The sequence below is a fragment of the Sinocyclocheilus grahami genome, unplaced genomic scaffold, assembly GCF_001515645.1.
Source record: "Sinocyclocheilus grahami isolate Dianchi unplaced genomic scaffold, SAMN03320097.WGS_v1.1 scaffold43.1, whole genome shotgun sequence".
Lineage (NCBI taxonomy): Eukaryota > Metazoa > Chordata > Actinopteri > Cypriniformes > Cyprinidae > Sinocyclocheilus > Sinocyclocheilus grahami.
Window position 1 is genome coordinate 1427581 of NW_015505222.1, and position 17915 is coordinate 1445495.

At 36.4% G+C, this 17915-nt stretch overlaps 2 protein-coding genes across 2 annotated transcripts; one reads left to right on the plus strand and one right to left on the minus strand.

Moving 5' to 3' along the window:
• Nucleotides 1–424: 424 nt before the first annotated feature.
• Nucleotides 425–2192, minus strand: uqcrh (ubiquinol-cytochrome c reductase hinge protein). Its single transcript, XM_016268148.1, has 3 exons — nt 2008–2192; nt 1632–1670; nt 425–682 (listed from the first exon to the last, which is right to left on the minus strand). The coding sequence occupies exons 1-3, from the start codon at nt 2050–2052 to the stop codon at nt 425–427; spliced, it is 342 nt and encodes a 113-aa protein (XP_016123634.1). The 5' UTR covers nt 2053–2192.
• Nucleotides 2193–3263: 1071 nt separating this feature from the next.
• faah (fatty acid amide hydrolase) lies at nt 3264–16408 on the plus strand. The gene is made up of 16 exons (XM_016268095.1): nt 3264–3514; nt 3590–4013; nt 6561–6674; nt 7498–7638; nt 7717–7850; nt 8545–8751; nt 9422–9462; nt 9558–9682; nt 9770–9895; nt 11567–11664; nt 11760–11859; nt 11961–12004; nt 12792–12831; nt 13447–13555; nt 14546–14691; nt 15732–16408. The coding sequence occupies exons 2-16, from the start codon at nt 3801–3803 to the stop codon at nt 15864–15866; spliced, it is 1773 nt and encodes a 590-aa protein (XP_016123581.1). The 5' UTR covers nt 3264–3514; nt 3590–3800; the 3' UTR covers nt 15867–16408.
• Nucleotides 16409–17915: the final 1507 nt, after the last annotated feature.

Here is a 17915-nt window from a genome sequence, read left to right on the forward strand (position 1 = left end):
TATATATATATATATATACAGATCGTATGTAATATAAATAAGCTGTAGAATCAATAGATAACGCTTTGCATGACCTTGCATGTTCGAGTCTCTATCGCTGTATATTTCCAACTATGTAAACTAACTTAAGTTTCACTTGTGACTGCACTGATAAAGCAAGATCATTTCTTTTATTTGTCCTCTTTCGTGAACAAGTACTTTTTTCATTGTAAATGCATATGTTCTTCAATCTCTTAACCTAACCTTTAACCAAGGCTCGTGATTGGCTGTTCGCCAGTGATGTCACACGCGAGTCACACATCAAAGCCTGAGTTGACACAGAAAGTTGATGATCAGCATCATGGTGCCAACAACGCCGGATTGGAGTGGTTTGGTTTTGTCAACTCGAAACTAATCCTGTAACTCTGAATTTGTTCATCTACCATCATGGTACAGGCCCCAGCATCTTGGCAAAATCTAAACCGCTCCAGCAATCACTGACATCTAACATCCACAGGTTCGGCTGAGCATCAGCACTCACACAGTGGTCACGAGCGTGCAGGAAGTCAAAGAGCTCCTCTGTACACTCCTCTGTCGTCTCCGAGCGTGAGCCGATCCGTGTCTCGCACGCCTCGAGACGCTCACGAGTGTGAACGCAATGCTCCGTCTGCTCACACTTCTCACGCACCGTCTCTAACGGGTCCTGAGGAGTAAATATTCAACCATATTCTTCATCAAACTCAGTATGCATGGACATCAAGACATTATGAAGATGCACATAATCTACAGCAGTGCTGTCCAAACTCAGTCCTGTAGGGCCGGTGTCCTGCAGAGTTTAGCTCCAACTTGCCTCAACACACCTGACTGGAAGTTTCTGTGCCTAGTAAGAGCTTGATTAGCATGCTCAGGTGTGTTTAATTAGCTTTCATTTTTGGCTGAACTATCCCTTTAAGACGATGTTCTGTCTTGGGTTGTAAGGATACATGTCAAATTTCTTAAGTTACAATTCTAGGTGGCGCCATAAATTCAGAAAATCATCAAAACTGCACGGCTGTGATGAAGGAAATTCGCATGCCATCTACAGGATCTGCTTTTCAAATGTGAAGATCTTGGCCATCTTCTTCACACACATTATGGAGCCTCATATTTGCTTTTCATTTTTGGCTGAACTATCCCTTTAAGACATGATGTTCTGTCTTGGGTTGTAAGGATACATGTCAAATTTCTTAAGTTACAATTCTAGGTGGCGCCATAAATTCAGAAAATCATCAAAACTGCACGGCTGTGATGAAGGAAATTCGCATGCCATCTACAGGATCTGCTTTTCAAATGTGAAGATCTTGGCCATCTTCTTCACACACATTATGGAGCCTCATATTTGCTGCATGCAGATGCATTTTCTTTTGAATTGGGGTGAAATGACCTTTTCATAAACATTTTCATGAGATATATATAAAAAGGTGTAATTATTGCGAAGATGGTTTAAAAATGAGTATATATAGCCATATATAGTTCTGATTACTGGAATAACCAGAGGTCTTGATCAAGGGCATGACAGTATCCATTAAACTCTTCCGAAGAACTGCTAAATATAATGTTTAATTCATTTGAACTGACTTAGATATAATATTGCTCTATAATACAAGACATACCACCATGTCCTGCTCCTCTTCTTCTTCCTCCTCCTCCTCCTGAACACACCAAAATATATTAATTGGATACATATACATGCATATTATATATACATACATACATACATACATACATAAATAAATAGCATAGCATAGGATACCTAGGATGCGTGTGCTTACTTACACATACAAGACAAATGCAAAATCTCACGCAACAGTTTAGACAGCAGAAGCATAAAATAATAGCTATATGTATATATATATATATATGTGTGTACATGTACATTAGATTCAACGTATAGCTCAGGCTCGGCCCATTAACCAGACCGGTTTTACATAAAGCGGCTTCTTTATACCACATTTAAAGCGCTCTGTAAAACACTATATGCTACTACACCTCCTCTGGCTCTCCATTCGTGATCATTTTATCTTCGAAAACCATGATTTCAGCTGAGTTTTCCCGACGTGACCCTCTGTGGACTGTGATATGCGCCGATGGAGGACAGCGTGACACTTTCCGGAAGTTGTAAGTGTTTATAAAGACTTTTATATGAAGAGAGACGGTCCACCTCTGTCAACTTCCGGTTCATAGTCTCCACCCACCTCAGCCGTAAATAAACATATTTAGAGTCCTGCCATCATCAGTTTGTGCGTAACATTGTGTATTCGACCCTAATACTCAGTTAAGTAATATGACATTTTCACTATATTAAATCCTGCCAGCGTTACATTGTAAACACACAAGGATATCACAGCTTTTCTCCCCGGTTTTGAGCGCAGCTCGTAGTCTTTCTCTTATGAAGGGATCTGATTTCCGCTCGCACAGGAAATGGATGGAAAGTTGGCGCTCTAGTGCGGACAATTCCTTTTGTAGTCTTTAACTGTGGCAGAGTTATTAAAGCCTCACGAGAGTACTTCACACTGAGCAGCAGTCATGGACGGCTTTGAGGTGCAGAAGCTTGTATTAGACATGGATATTAACTGGACGCCGGTGATTGCAGCCACACTTTGCGGTACATGCATTTTCTTTTGAATTGGGGTGAAATGACCTTTTCATAAACATTTTCATGAGATATATATAAAAAGGTGTAATTATTGCGAAGATGGTTTAAAAATGAGTATATATAGCCATATATAGTTCTGATTACTGGAATAACCAGAGGTCTTGATCAAGGGCATGACAGTATCCATTAAACTCTTCCGAAGAACTGCTAAATATAATGTTTAATTCATTTGAACTGACTTAGATATAATATTGCTCTATAATACAAGACATACCACCATGTCCTGCTCCTCTTCTTCTTCCTCCTCCTCCTGAACACACCAAAATATATTAATTGGATACATATACATGCATATTATATATACATACATACATACATACATACATAAATAAATAGCATAGCATAAGATACCTAGGATTCGTGTGCTTACTTACACATACAAGACAAATGCAAAATCTCACGCAACAGTTTAGACAGCAGAAGCATAAAATAATAGCTATATGTATATATATATATATATATGTGTGTACATGTACATTAGATTCAACGTATAGCTCAGGCTCGGCCCATTAACCAGACCGGTTTTACATAAAGCGGCTTCTTTATACCACATTTAAAGCGCTCTGTAAAACACTATATGCTACTACACCTCCTCTGGCTCTCCATTCGTGATCATTTTATCTTCGAAAACCATGATTTCAGCTGAGTTTTCCCGACGTGACCCTCTGTGGACTGTGATATGCGCCGATGGAGGACAGCGTGACACTTTCCGGAAGTTGTAAGTGTTTATAAAGACTTTTATATGAAGAGAGACGGTCCACCTCTGTCAACTTCCGGTTCATAGTCTCCACCCACCTCAGCCGTAAATAAACATATTTAGAGTCCTGCCATCATCAGTTTGTGCGTAACATTGTGTATTCGACCCTAATACTCAGTTAAGTAATATGACATTTTCACTATATTAAATCCTGCCAGCGTTACATTGTAAACACACAAGGATATCACAGCTTTTCTCCCCGGTTTTGAGCGCAGCTCGTAGTCTTTCTCTTATGAAGGGATCTGATTTCCGCTCGCACAGGAAATGGATGGAAAGTTGGCGCTCTAGTGCGGACAATTCCTTTTGTAGTCTTTAACTGTGGCAGAGTTATTAAAGCCTCACGAGAGTACTTCACACTGAGCAGCAGTCATGGACGGCTTTGAGGTGCAGAAGCTTGTATTAGACATGGATATTAACTGGACGCCGGTGATTGCAGCCACACTTTGCGGTACAGGTGCATTATATGTCTTCTTTAAATGGAGAAATAATCAGAAGATTCAGAAGAAAATACTAAACGCACGGAAAAGACGAGATAAGTCAGTTCAACAGGCTGAACAAGCAGTGCAACAATTTAAAATACAGGTATATGCATTGTGTATAGAGTGAGTGTTTATGAATGTGTATTTCTTGTATGCAAATTCTAATGTTGTCACATTATTTGGGGTAAGCTGTTACAATGAAATCTTCTACTACTGCAAAATGTAAACAATCAAGCAGTTTATGAAAATGTAAAAATGAAAGGTGTAACACAAATCCACTTTTTTTTCCATTCTTGTGCTGAACAGATATAATAATTAATACAAGTAAAACGTTAAAGGAATTAAATGCATTTAATAATAATGTGTTACATATATTTATAATCAAATGTAAATACATTGCAATACGTTTAAAACATAGTACAAATCGCTCCAATAAAAATGTGTGGATCTGCCCCACACCGAATAAAAAAGTGAAATTTATTTACTTTTTCTTTTTTTTTAGGTAAATGTAAGATTGGAATTTAGTCAAATTCACTTACTTAAGTTACTAAGTTATGTAAAATTAACAAAGAGAATAAGTAAATTGAACTTGGCCAGTTAGAGTTTGTTGAGTAATTTCTACTTAATCATTATATATTTACTCAAGTATATTTTACTCCGTCTCAAACAGTGTCGCACTGAAATAAGACATGTTATTAAAGCATATGGTTCACTTAGAAACATTTAAGTCAATAAGGCAGTAGATAGCTTGCTATACAGTGGGTACGGAAAGTATTCAGACCCCCTTAAATTTTTCACTTTGTTATATCGCAGCCATTTGCTAAAATCATTTAAGTTAATTTTTTTCCTCATTAATGTACACACAGCACCCCATATTGACAGAAAAACACAGAATTGTTGACATTTTTGCAGATTTATTAAAAAAGAAAAACTGAAATATCACATGGTCCTAAGTATTCAGACCCTTTGCTCAGTATTTAGTAGAAGCACCCTTTTGATCTAATACAGCCATGAGTCTTTTTGGGGTCTCAAACAGTGTCGCACTGAAATAAGACATGTTATTAAAGCATATGGTTCACTTAGAAACATTTAAGTCAATAAGGCAGTAGATAGCTTGCTATACGTCCTATACTTTTCTATAAGATAATATGTCCACACACAATATAATTAATACTTAACCGGACACAGAGACCTCAATACTTGGTACTAGGGCTGTGCAATAAATCAAAATTATCGAAATATCGCAATATGCATATCACTACGGCTTGCAATATTTGGGGCCATGAACAAAAGACACAGAGAAAATCACTCACTGCTCTTACCTAAAGAACTTCTGTAGCTTAAGTAAGAATCAGTGCGTATTGAATTCATAGAGTAAATGTTAACATGACATTTTTATGTAATGCTCGAGTAAAACACTATCGTTCACATTCAGAAGTTGTTGTAGGGGTGCTTTCTTCTCACAAAAAGTGAAACATGTATGCTAGTTATATTAGAATCAGAATGAGCTTTATTCACCACTTAAGTGTGCGCAAACAAGGAATTTGTTGTGGTTTTACAGTCAGTGCGTATTGAATTCATAGAGTAAATGTTAAAATGACATTTTTATGTAATGCTCGAGTAAAACACTATCGTTCACGTTCAGAAGTTGTTGTAGGGGTGCTTTCGTCTCACAAAAAGTGAAACATGTATGCTAGTTATATTAGAATCAGAATGAGCTTTATTCACCACTTAAGTGTGCGCAAACACAAGGAATTTGTTGTGGTTTTACAGGAGCTCTTGATACATGCATACATATAAATAACTATATATATATGACACAAGATAGTTATAGAAGTTCACAGAACTGAGTCAGCAACAGCTGAGGAAAACCGTTTCATCTGAGCATGTGGCACTTTATCGTATCACATATCGCATTATTTAATGAGTTATCGCAAATCGCATTTTTCTTCAATGTCGCACAGCCCTACTTGGTACACAATAAACAATGACGGTAACAATCAGTGGATTGTGTTTGAGTATGAATGGGTCATTCTGAGTAGAAAATCAACTCCAGATATCACAAAACATAAAGCATAGAACAGTGTAAATAGAAACTAGAAAACAATGAAAAATTTGACCTAATTATGATGGGAACACTAGTATCTTTGAATCCTTGTAAACATAACAAACAAGTAAAATATATCTATAAGTCCAAACTTTAATTTCTACAAACCTGATTTGAATACTAATATAGAATTTACTCTTTTTAAAAAAAAAAAATTTATTCTTGCCTGAACTAAACCTGTATTATTTACGTCACCACAGAATAATTTGTATTAGTGCAGTCTGACTTTTATAGAGAATCAGATAAAGATAAAGTCTATCGTCACTAGATTGTTGACTTTTCTGACTGTATGAGAGTGTGGTGTAGTTTTCAGTTTTTACATAACCAATATTACAGTACTGAAATTTTAGTTTAAACTAATTTATCAGATTTAACTAGATGTTTGGAAACCTACTAGAGAAAATAAGCATTTGTGTAATTGGACTTTTGACTCAAAACCGTTTAGTTACTGAGAGTAAGCACCTGTGACAACTAGCCCCGGTCTCCTCTATTATAGATTGATTCAATAAATATCTGATGTTTTTTTCTCTCGCATCTTTCTAGAACCCAGACTTTGAGAGCAGCTCTATAGTGTCTCTGTCTTTGCCTGAGCTCACGGGGAAACTCAAGGACGGCTCCCTGCAGCCAGACGCTGTGCTTTATGCCTTTATGGAAAAGGTTTTGACCGCTGCCATATTTTACATGTGGATAATTTATGAGATTTATGAGTTTATTGCAAGCTTCAGAGGTTTACAATCAATGTTTTAATTGCTATAATTTTGAGACTTTAAGCTGTCCTGTGCAGTCTATTCTATAAAACATTTACTAATAGTTTGAATCATATTTTTATTTATATTATAAATGTCAGCTATAGTATTATTAAACAATATCTCCTCTTAAAAGAGGATGAGCAGTAATATATTATTAGAAATGAAACCTATAGCAATTATGGTGTTGTTGAACAACTGATTAATACATTTTAATTCACTTGTACATAATATGTGACCACAAAACCAGTCATAAGGGTCAATTTTTTTGAAATTGAGATTTATACATCATCTGAATAAATATGCTTTCCGTTGATGTATGTTTGTTAGGATAGGACAATATTTGGCTGAGATACAACTATTTGAAAATCTGAAATCTGAGGGTGCAAAAAAAAAAAAAATCTAAATATTGAGAAAATTGACTTTAAAGTTGTCCAAATGAAGTTATTAGCAATGCATATTACTAATCAAAAATTAAGTTTTTATATATTTACGGTAGGAAATTTACAAAATATCTTCATGGAACATGATCTTTACTTCATATCCTAATGATTTTTGGCATAAAAGAAAAATCAATAATTTTGACCCATACAATGTATTGTTGGCTATTGCTACAAATATACCCCAGTGACTTAACACTGCTTTTGTGCTCCAGGGTCACATATATAAAAGTCCACAGGACCAGCAGGAAAAGAAAATGCTTATTGTTGAGATGTGTAATGTGTGCTTCAAAGGCTCTGGAGGTGAACAAGAATCTGAACTGCAGCACTGAGATCATAATGGAGTCTGTGGCACAGCTTAAAGAAATCAACACTCAAAAGAAAGGTCTTCTGTATGGAGTGCCCATCAGCATCAAGGACAACGTCGCATATGAGGTGAATATGATGGTTAGACAGATTCAGAGAAGTGTCTTCCTGTTTGAGGTGTATGTAACGTCCTGTTTGTGTGAGCAGGGTCGTGACACTTCCTGTGGTGTGGTGAGTAAGTTGGATCAGCCTGTGCTCGTGGACAGTGTGGTGGTTAAGGTGCTAAAGAAGCAGGGCGCGATCCCGTTCATCAAGACCAACATACCACAAGGTCTTCTCAAGTGAGAAGATTTTTTTTCTTTTACGAAGAATATAATTTCTAATTTTTGATGTTGCAGTGAACTTTATTCATGAAGCTCAGCTGTTCACCTTACAAAGCAATTTTGTTATTAATTTGAAACCATTTATCTATGGAACAGAGATATACAGCCCAAGGACAAACATTCCTATAACTAGTTTGCTGTTTCTAAAAGTGCCAGTCTAATATACTAGTACTTCAGTTCTCTCCTGCAGACGTCAGTATTCATAACAGAACCGATTTTTATTGCAATCTGTTAAAATTATGGTATTATGGGCAGCTATTACATGGGAATGTGTAAGATCAAAGATGTAACTTATGCTGAAAATGTATTGTTGTTCCCAAGATAAGACCCCTGCACACCAGTCATAAACACCTGGGGCTCCACAATCATTATACATTTTATGAGAGGTAGAAGTTCATTTTAACGATCTTGATCACAAATGCCAAGTTTCAGGGGTCAGCTAGAGTAGTACAGACGTTAGAGCAGAAATATAAATGCAGAGGTGTGTCTTCAGCAGCTTCTTGAAGGTTGTGATGGTCTCAGCAGATCAGAAGGTTAGAAGCCTGCTCCACAACACAGGAACAGAGAGAGTGAAGGTTCTGGAAAGCTGATTTGTTCCATTGTAACCACTGTTGTTACCAATTCAGACCCTCTGTATTTGTACGTACTTTAGTTATGACTGCAGTAACCCCATTTACGGGCAAACCTTGAACCCGTGCAACCTTCAGAAGACTTCTGGTGGTTCATCCGGAGGGGAGGGAGCTCTGATTGGAGGAGGCGGCTCCATCCTGGGCCTAGGCACTGACATTGGTGGGAGCATTCGTATCCCAGCAGCCTTCTGTGGGATTTGTGGATTCAAGCCCACAACAATGAGGCTAAGGTTCGAATGCATCTTTGATCTCATTTGTGTGAGGACAAAGGGTTCACTAGGTTTTGGAAGTGTAATGCTTGTCACAGTAATTCACAACAAAAGTTTTAAAGATTCTGTCCGACAAGTAACATCTTGAAGTGCTCTATAAATTCTCTTGTGTCATTTCAAGGTAAATCATAAACCGTAATATATGTTATATATATATATATATATATATAATACTGTTATTAACTAGAGTGAATCAAAAGTAGCCTAATTACAAATAAAAAGGAGCACTTGGAATCACATTGCAAAATTTCTATAATAACTTGTAAAAATAACTTGTGTTATACAATTTTATTTTTACTTTATATTACTTCATTGTTATTATTAATGACAGAGTCAGAAAGCAGCAGTTTTGTGCAACGAACATAATGTAATATACTTCATTAATTGCATATGTGTTGCTGAATATCAGAAAAACATGTCTAGGTCTTATTTTCATTGACATGTATAATGTCACATTTTATTCAAGCAATATATAATTTCTTGTTACCTTTTTTCGATTTTGGGGTGAAAAAAACTCCTTTTCTTGATATGACCTTCAAGGTTTTGTGAAAGTCAGCTTTCAACTTTCACCTTAATCTACCTGTTTTTCTTCTTCTCTGCTTTGCTTTATTTTTTAATTATCTATGTTTAGTGTTCGAGGAATCAGTTCATGCGTCAAAGGCCAAAAGTCAGGTGAGATCACATCCATCATCCTGCCGGGCTAGTTTTGAACTGTGCACAAACAGAACATCATGTCCTGTATGTCGTCTCACTGTGTTGGTTTTCAGTGTTGACCTCTCTTGGTCCTTTGGGAAGGGACGTCGAGAGCTTGGCACTGTGTATGCGGGCGCTGCTCTGTCAGGACATGTTCTCCTTGGACCCCACCGTCCCTCCCATACCATTCAACCAAGAGGTTCTGTATTAAATATCACACACCAGATCCCTGTACAATATATGTGATGTGTCACGTGAATGCAGAATCTGTGCTCTTAATAAACAGGTGTATGAGAGCTCAGAGCCCCTGAGGATTGGTTATTATGAGAATGACGGTTACCTGCAGCCGTCCCCAAGCATGGCCAGGGCCTTCAGGGAGACCAAGGACCTGCTTGAGAGAGCGGGGCACACGGTACACAGACACACTGCATTAACAGTTGTTATGTAAGGTAATGGTTGAACAAAAAACAAAAACTCATTATATTATTGAGGCTTTTGAGTCATGGATCGGATAATTTTTTTCTGATCAGCAAGAAAATAAATATTTTGTATCAGTGTAAATTTGCTTTCTATTTAATGCTTAAAGCACACTTTAAGTACTTATTCAATACCACAGTAAAAACTATTAGCCTAACTAAAAAAGTTCCAACATGATTAAAGGCAAGTGACTATTCAATAAAAAAGTAAGAACAAATTATAAGCATAGATAAATTCAATATAACAGTTTAAAATAAAATAAGGTATAATAGTAGTATTCGGGTATAGAAATATAATAATTACATGAAAAACAATACTGCATAGTGTTCACTGGATAAATTAAGTCTAGATTAATCTTTGTTAAAGCTGTGTTTTGATTAGTATTAATGACACAGACAGCAGCAGGTATTTATAGGCTACTGCCCCTTTTAGACCTGATGCACGGATCCAATATATAGGATAATGATACACATCCAAATTCTTTCTTGGCAAATTCTTTGCCAAGTCTGCTGTTTTACCCTGGGTTTGGGCTACTTTTACATTGTTGCCACGGGTTGTATTTTGGTCCGCAGGTTAAAGGGATCTCTCAACCCTGATTGGGCTAGTTTTGAATGGTAGTTGAGTAACAGTAGTTACTGTTGCTACGTCCGATAAGCCATGGCACTAGACGCCACACATCATGTTTTCACGCAGTTCTCGCGGAGCAAAGAGGAAACTGACAACCCACCGACAGACAAGACAGAGCAGGTTACTTTTGGTATGAAACAAAGTCACAGCTTTCAGCTTTCTTTTGTTGTTTTTTTTTAAGAAATTAAATTAATCAATACCATTTTGTGGCTCTTTAATCTGTCATGACAGATCGCTGTAGCACCTCAGTTCAAGTGGCACTTGCACTGATCATCTCTTCCTCTCTACTAGTTATAGCACAAAATAAACAGGAATGAACATCAGAAGTTATCTCATTTCAACCGTGAAAAAAGACGTCAGTACACACTATTTTTCAAGTTTAAGGCCACCAACGTTAATCTATTCTCCAGTCTGGTTTGTCGGACAAAATGGCAGATTCTGCGTTATGATTGGTCAGATCACCTGTCAATCAACCTTCGGCGACGGGTCAGTTAGGCTGGTTTCGTTTCGCATACTTTGCAACCCTGCTTAACTCTTTTCATTCACTTACATAGACAATATTGACTGCTTTACAAGAATGATTGACAAGACAGGATATTTTGACAATTTTACATGTGCCTCTGTGTTTGTGCGACTGACTATGCGCACTGAAAACATTTATGTGCAAGTTCTCTTTCGCCTCTTCTTGTGCTAGAATGGTTTAAAATATCTTGAATTTGCAAACTTGTAAGACATAACACATACAAATGATAAACTTTTTAATCTGCAAAAAACGTGGGGCCTGGTCCGTACGGATCACAGATCAGCTATGATCTGTTTTATATTAAGAAAGAAAATGCCCTTTTTAAACCATTAACACACAACAATGGTTATGAATTGGTCATGAAAGTCTGAATGGTTTTAAGGGTTATTTGAGGGTTAAAAGCTGTGTGATAAAGACATGAAAAGCTGATGTTCTGGCATGTCGATCACATTTTAGCTGGTTCCATTCCAACCCCTTCGCCTCTACCATGCCTTCCATGAGTTGACTGTCAGAGGAATCTTGGGTGATGGAGGTCGTACCCTCTTCAGTCATCTGTACGTTCAGATTTCCATTGAAGAAAATGTAGCCACATCTTATCTGTAGTAACCACATTTTTGTTGTATATTGTGTGCATTTTGTGTGCTGTCAGGCAGACAGGCCCCATTGACCCATGTCTCCGTGCTCAGGCCAACATGTTGAGCATTCCAGGCTTCATAAAGAAGCTAATTTCTATTGTTCTCAAGCCTTTTGTGAGTGCTTCTCATTTGTGTCTAATTAAGCAATCAGTTGTCTTAAATAGAGAATATTCAACCTAATGTTTTTCACTGGTCTTAATGTTTGTACTCTTCAGTATCCACGGTTATCTGCAAACATAGACGCAAGTCTTGGATTTGGGTCAGTTATAGAGATGCACATTTTATTTATTTGCATAAAGAACATAATTATGTTGATAAATATGATTTTCTAGAGCATAATGTAAGTTGGTTACAATTACTTTTTTATTTACAATTTAAAAGTTTTAGAAAAAATGTAAATACACTACCACTCAAAGTTTGGGTCAGTAAGATTTTTTTCAAAGAAATTAGTACTTTTATTCAGCAAGGATGCATTCAAATTGATAAAATAACAATAAAAAGTTTACATTGTTTAAAAATGCTGTTTTTTGAACTTTGTAATCATCAAAGAGTGCCAAACTACATTTTGGCATATCATGTTTTCCACAAAAATATGAAGCAGCACTGATAATAATCGGAAATGCTTCTTAAGCTGCAAATCAGCATATTAGAATGATTTTTGAAGATCACATGACACTGAAGACTGGAGCAATGATGCTGAAAATTCAGCTTTGATCACAGGAATAAATTCAGGTTTTAAAAAAGTTATTTTAAATTCTAGTAAAATTTTACAATGTTACTGTATTTTTGCTGTATTTTTGATTAAATAAATGCTGCATTGGAGAAAAGAAGAGACTTCAAAACATAAAAAAAAAATCTTACCAATCCCAAACCTTTGAATAGAAGTGTATTTTCACCCCCAAAAGTAAAAACAACTTATTTACTTTTTAAAATTAATTATTTGTCTTTCAAAACCTCAAAAAAATATATTTTCCCTGTTCCTTTAGTTCCTAAAAGAACTAAACTTTAATGGCATGAATTATTTAACAATTTTTTTCTTTTTCAAGGTCTGTGGCAGAATTGTGGAGACAACATGCAAATATTGAGGTAGTCTTTTATTTTATAGATTTTTTTTATTATGTGGTTTCATCAACACCACTAAAACTGCAGAAATGATTATCAACTTTATCAAGGGAACAAGAGCTGGAGGCACAAAATGCATAAAGTTTACAGACCTGGTTTGATGTTGATGTTTTGGAGCTGTGGGGGCTATAAGAGACCTTTGAGTCTCAGTGGTCATTGCTATAGTACATTAAACCATGTGAAGCGATGGGTTTTTCTTACATTATACATAAGCTATTGTATGCATTCATTCCTGGAACCTAGAAAAAATGTCAAAGCTATCCTGATGAAAGCCAACACACACTACTGTACATGGCTTCTTCACATTGGCATATCCTTACTCAACCAATAGCTGTAGCACAATTTTCATCAATGAAAATCTGAAGCTTTTGTGTCAGATCACATTAGAATATCTTAAACATTAAAGTATACATGCTCTATAATGTTTACGATATTGTTATGTGTCCTCGTTCCAGTGCATTATTGTGATGGTGTATAATGTCTCCCTTGAAATGAGCAAATTCCTGTTCCTGGCATATGCTGAATATAAAAGTGATTCTTATTCTGACGTGATTGTGAACGTTTTTCTGTTATCTGCAGGAATACATACAGGAGGTGATAGCAGAGTGGAGGAGACTGAATGTGGATGTTTTGTTGTGTCCCATGCTTGGACCAGCCTTCAATTTCCGTTACTGCGGGAGTCTCAACAGTACTGTCTTACCTCATTTCTATTACCATTACATTTACATTATTCTTGTGCCTGTAAACGCAGGTTTGACATCATTTTTGTCATGAAGTGCACTTTCTTTATTTTGTTTTAGCTGTTTCCTTGTTAATAACTGCACCACATCTTATGCCTCATTATTTTTGATTCCCTCAACATTACTTGAATTTTACTAGGAAAAAAAATCTGTTTTGACCAGTCGTATGTCTCTTTTGATTTTGTCTCCTTGACGGTTTTAGAGGAATAGTTGAAAATGAAGATTTGCTGAAGATTTACTCAGCCGCAGGCCATCCAAAATGTTAATGTGTTTGTTTGTTTGTTCATCTGAACAGATTTGGCATCCAAAACCAATGGATGCTCTGCAGTGAATGGGTGCCGTCAGCACGAGAGTCCAAACAGCTGATAAAAACATCACAATAATCCACACCACTCCAGTCCATCAGTTAACATCTTGTGAAATGAAAAGTTAAACAGCCTTAATGATGAATTAGTTTCTTACAAGCACACAGCTTTTCACTTCACTTCAGATGTTTTTATCAGCTGTTTAAACTCATTCTGACGGCACCCATTCACTGTAGAGCATCCACTGCTGAGCAAGTGATGCAATGCTACATTTCTCCACAGCTGTTCAAATGAAGAAACAAACTCATCCACATCCTGGATGGCCTCAAGATGAGTCAATTTAAAACATTTTGGTTGAACTCTTCCTTTACAATTTAGATATTTATTATTAGTTTTTTTTTTTACTATACAGTTGCATTTTACATGTGGAAATTCATGTGCCAGTTTTATACTTCCTGTCAGTAGTTTGCTTAAAAAGGGTCAAAAACTTGATTGTGATTCTTTTGTCAGTTTGAAATCATGCTATAGGTTACAGCGTTTTAATGTTACTTATTAACTCGAACATAATGATTTCAGCATTGCGTAAGGCCAGTAACAGTCGCCTAGATGCAGTAAATTTTCTCCGCTCTGAAGGTGCTCTGAGTTACACCACCCTGTACAACCTGCTGAACTTCCCCGCCGGGGCCGTGACCGTGTCTACAGTGACGGAGGAGGACGAGGCACAGCTCCGTCACTACAAGGGTGTCCATGGGGACGTGTGGGACAAACTCTTCGTTAAGGTATGTTTTCACAGTGCAAAACCACTGAGGTAAATTTGCATTAAATGCATGTCTTTTTTTTTGTCTTATAATATTGTAGTAGACTTTGTGTGGGTTGAATGCCTGACTACCACAAGGAGGCAGTATAGTCACAATTACAAAGAAGGAACCAGCAAGTGGCAGGCAAATTTTATTAAACTATAAGCTATATAATTTTATTAAATGTAATGCTCTTATAACTTGAGGAAAAACGTAGTAAAGCCATATATGACACTGTATATTTTTAAGTCATTCTAATCTAAGGGGACTGCACTATTTGCTTCACAATTTCTTAAAAAAAATGTTTTTTATTATTAAATAGCGTCAAAAACTTGTTTTTCCATGCCCGTTTTTTAAACTATTACCCCAATCCTAAATCTATAAGATTACAATCTTGCATAGTGCCAGTAGTTTTATGTTAATATTCTGATATTCTGAATATTCTGAACATTTAAAATTGTGTAGAAATGTATATGAATGTAGAAATGATTAGTTTCTTTTACTGTAAATGTTTATTATGTACCATAAAAGGCTTTTCTGTAAAAATTGATTACTGGCTTGAGGGTTTAGTTCTTGACGAAGCCAAATACTGATAATAACTATAAAATAAACTTTTAGTTTGAACTTATGATCAAAACATTATCACTTAAAAAAAAAAAAAAGATCAAATCAAACCAATAATTTTTAAAGGTGGAATGTCATATGCAGTGCATTAAAAAGCCTTAAACTTCAAAAGCAACATTCATGCAGATTTTTTATTTATTTTATTATTATTTTATTTTATATAACATATTATAGTATCATGGTGATTATTGAAAACATACATGTCTGTTGATATTCTGATAATGAACAAAACTAAAAATAAAATTGATTTAAAAGGAATTTTGCATTACAAAGCAAACCCAATATGATGGTTAATTATATCAGTAATATGTCATGGGATGCAAATGTGGCACAAATAACTGTGTGTGTGTGTGTGTGTGTGTGTGTGTGTGTGTGTTTGTGTGTGTGTGTGTTTTCAGGCGGTGAAGGGTGGCGTTGGTCTCCCTGTGGCAGTGCAGTGTGTATCTCTGCCATGGCAGGATGAAATGTGTCTGCGCTTTATGAGAGAGGTGGAACAGCTCACAGCCAAGAGCAAACTCACCAGGAAACATTAATGACTGAAATTCTGCTGCATATGTTTGTGGGCTGCTAACGGTTCAGTCTCGGGTGAGTCATGAGCAGACCTGCACTGAATCTGTGACCGCAGAAACATCCACAGATGTTGTAGGAAACTCACAAATCCTATATATTGTTCATCAAAAGTTTTAGCTGATATGATGATGCTTTCAGCTAAGAACAATTCTGGTGCTCTTAACTCTGTATGATGCATATTTACCATTGTACATTTTAATAATGTTTACTAATGATTGTCACTGTGTTTGTGTGTTAAGGTTTTGGAAGAAATAATAGTACTGTAATGTTCATTTACTTCTTTTTTCAATGTTAAAATACTTTTTCTTTTTTCAGATTAATATTCTGAAATTACTATAAGTAAGCCATTTGTATGTTTGTCAACCAGTGGCAGGCGGGAAGAATCTATGTGAAATCAGGCTTTATTTTTCACAATAACGTTTGGTGAAGATAGTGCTGCTGAAATTGCACACCTTAAAGGTGACATATCATGAAAATCTGACTTTTCCAGTCCCCGGTGCATCTACCAACCAAGGAAATGTGAAAAAGATTAACCCAGTAACTTTGTTTTGGGAAGCCTTTTTCTTGCAAGCGTCTGAGAAAACGAGCGCGTCCGATTTCGCTCCCTTGGTGACGTGGCAAAGGGATCTCATTATTATATTACCGCCCCTTAATCTGTACGTTTACACCCACGGCGCCTCATTGTGTTTTCGCAAGCGACAACGGTGAACCAGCTCTAATGCCATGGAGAAAGTTTGAGCAAAACACGCTAACTGTTCTGTCTTTGGCTGCACAGACGAGCACAGAACACTATTTAGAGTCCCGGCCTCAGAGGAGACAACAGAGCAGTGCATTTATTGATTTATTTACTGTATATTGCTGCTGCCACACAGATCTAAATCAAACAAGCGATTTATTTCCCAGCTGTTTACATTCACAGACATATCCGACTGTTTTTGTAACTCGTGTGTTTTTAACGTAAACTTGTGTGGGAATGAGAACTTAGTTTAGTACTCGCATGCTGTGACAGCCGCTTTCTGTGCGTGTGCTTCGAATGTGTGCGCTCAGAAAACCGTATATCAGAAGTTTAAACTCATATGGTTTAAAACGCATGATTTCAGAGTGATAAACATGATATAATAAATGATCTGTGGAGTATTTTGAGCTGAAACTTCACAGACACATTCTGGGGACACCAGAGACTTATATTACATATTGTAAAAAGGGGCATAATATGTCTCCTTTAAAGGGGTCCTATTATGCTCTTTTACAAAGTCTTGATTTTGTTTTGGGGGTGTACTAGAACAGGCTCTAGATATCACAAAACCCGGAAAATATGTGGTGTAGTCCAAACGAGTCGTTCGTTGTAGCTTTTGAAAAGTGATTTCTGTTAAATAAAATATCTCCTTTTGAAGTGGACTTTGAGCTTTGTAACTTTGCAGATCTTTTTTATGCTCAAACAGCAACATTACAGACTAACTAATATAATATAATATAAACTTTCAACCTTGAACTAAAGTTGAAAAAGTGAAAAAGCATGATGGGACCCCTTTAAATAAGTAACAAGAAACTCTAAATGATTTCTCACAATGATTAATGAAACATGAATATTTGCACTCAGTATAGAAGCAATGCCGCTTCATCAAGACTGAATGAGGATTTGAATGTATCTCTTCATTTCTGTATCATTTTGTATAATTTAATGCCACACAAATTCATTAAAGTAAAAACGAGTCAGAGCTGTACATCACAGGTTCACTGGAAAACCATCGTCCTTGCTTGGCTGTCGTTATGAGATGAGCGGCACTCATTTTCTGTGCCCTGAATGATGACTTCGCTTGGAAAGGCTTTAACTGGACTTAATGACACATGACGCCATCAGCTCCGATGTAATGTAAATATGTGTCTGTTCTGGGTTTTGTGCACATTTTACATTCTTCATTTACATGAGTCATCAAGGATGGAAACTCATTAGGGACATTTTGATTTCCTCTCATTTTATTGTTCTCGTTCCTGTTTCACTGTTGAAATGG

What these genes read in the sequence shown, in the direction of transcription:
- uqcrh (XM_016268148.1), bottom strand. Translation starts at nt 2,052, where the DNA reads ATGGTTTTCGAAGATAAAATGATCACGAATGGAGAGCCAGAGGAG. An exon ending in CGAATGGAGAGCCAGAGGAG is followed by an intron (nt 1,671 to 2,007) that starts GTGTAGTAGCAT and finishes TGGTGTGTTCAG; the next exon opens with GAGGAGGAGGAGGAAGAAGA. An exon ending in AAGAGGAGCAGGACATGGTG is followed by an intron (nt 683 to 1,631) that starts GTATGTCTTGTA and finishes TTTACTCCTCAG; the next exon opens with GACCCGTTAGAGACGGTGCG.
- faah (XM_016268095.1), top strand. Translation starts at nt 3,801, where the DNA reads ATGGACGGCTTTGAGGTGCAGAAGCTTGTATTAGACATGGATATTAAC. An exon ending in CCATACCATTCAACCAAGAG is followed by an intron (nt 9,683 to 9,769) that starts GTTCTGTATTAA and finishes CTTAATAAACAG; the next exon opens with GTGTATGAGAGCTCAGAGCC. An exon ending in TTGAGAGAGCGGGGCACACG is followed by an intron (nt 9,896 to 11,566) that starts GTACACAGACAC and finishes ATCACATTTTAG; the next exon opens with CTGGTTCCATTCCAACCCCT.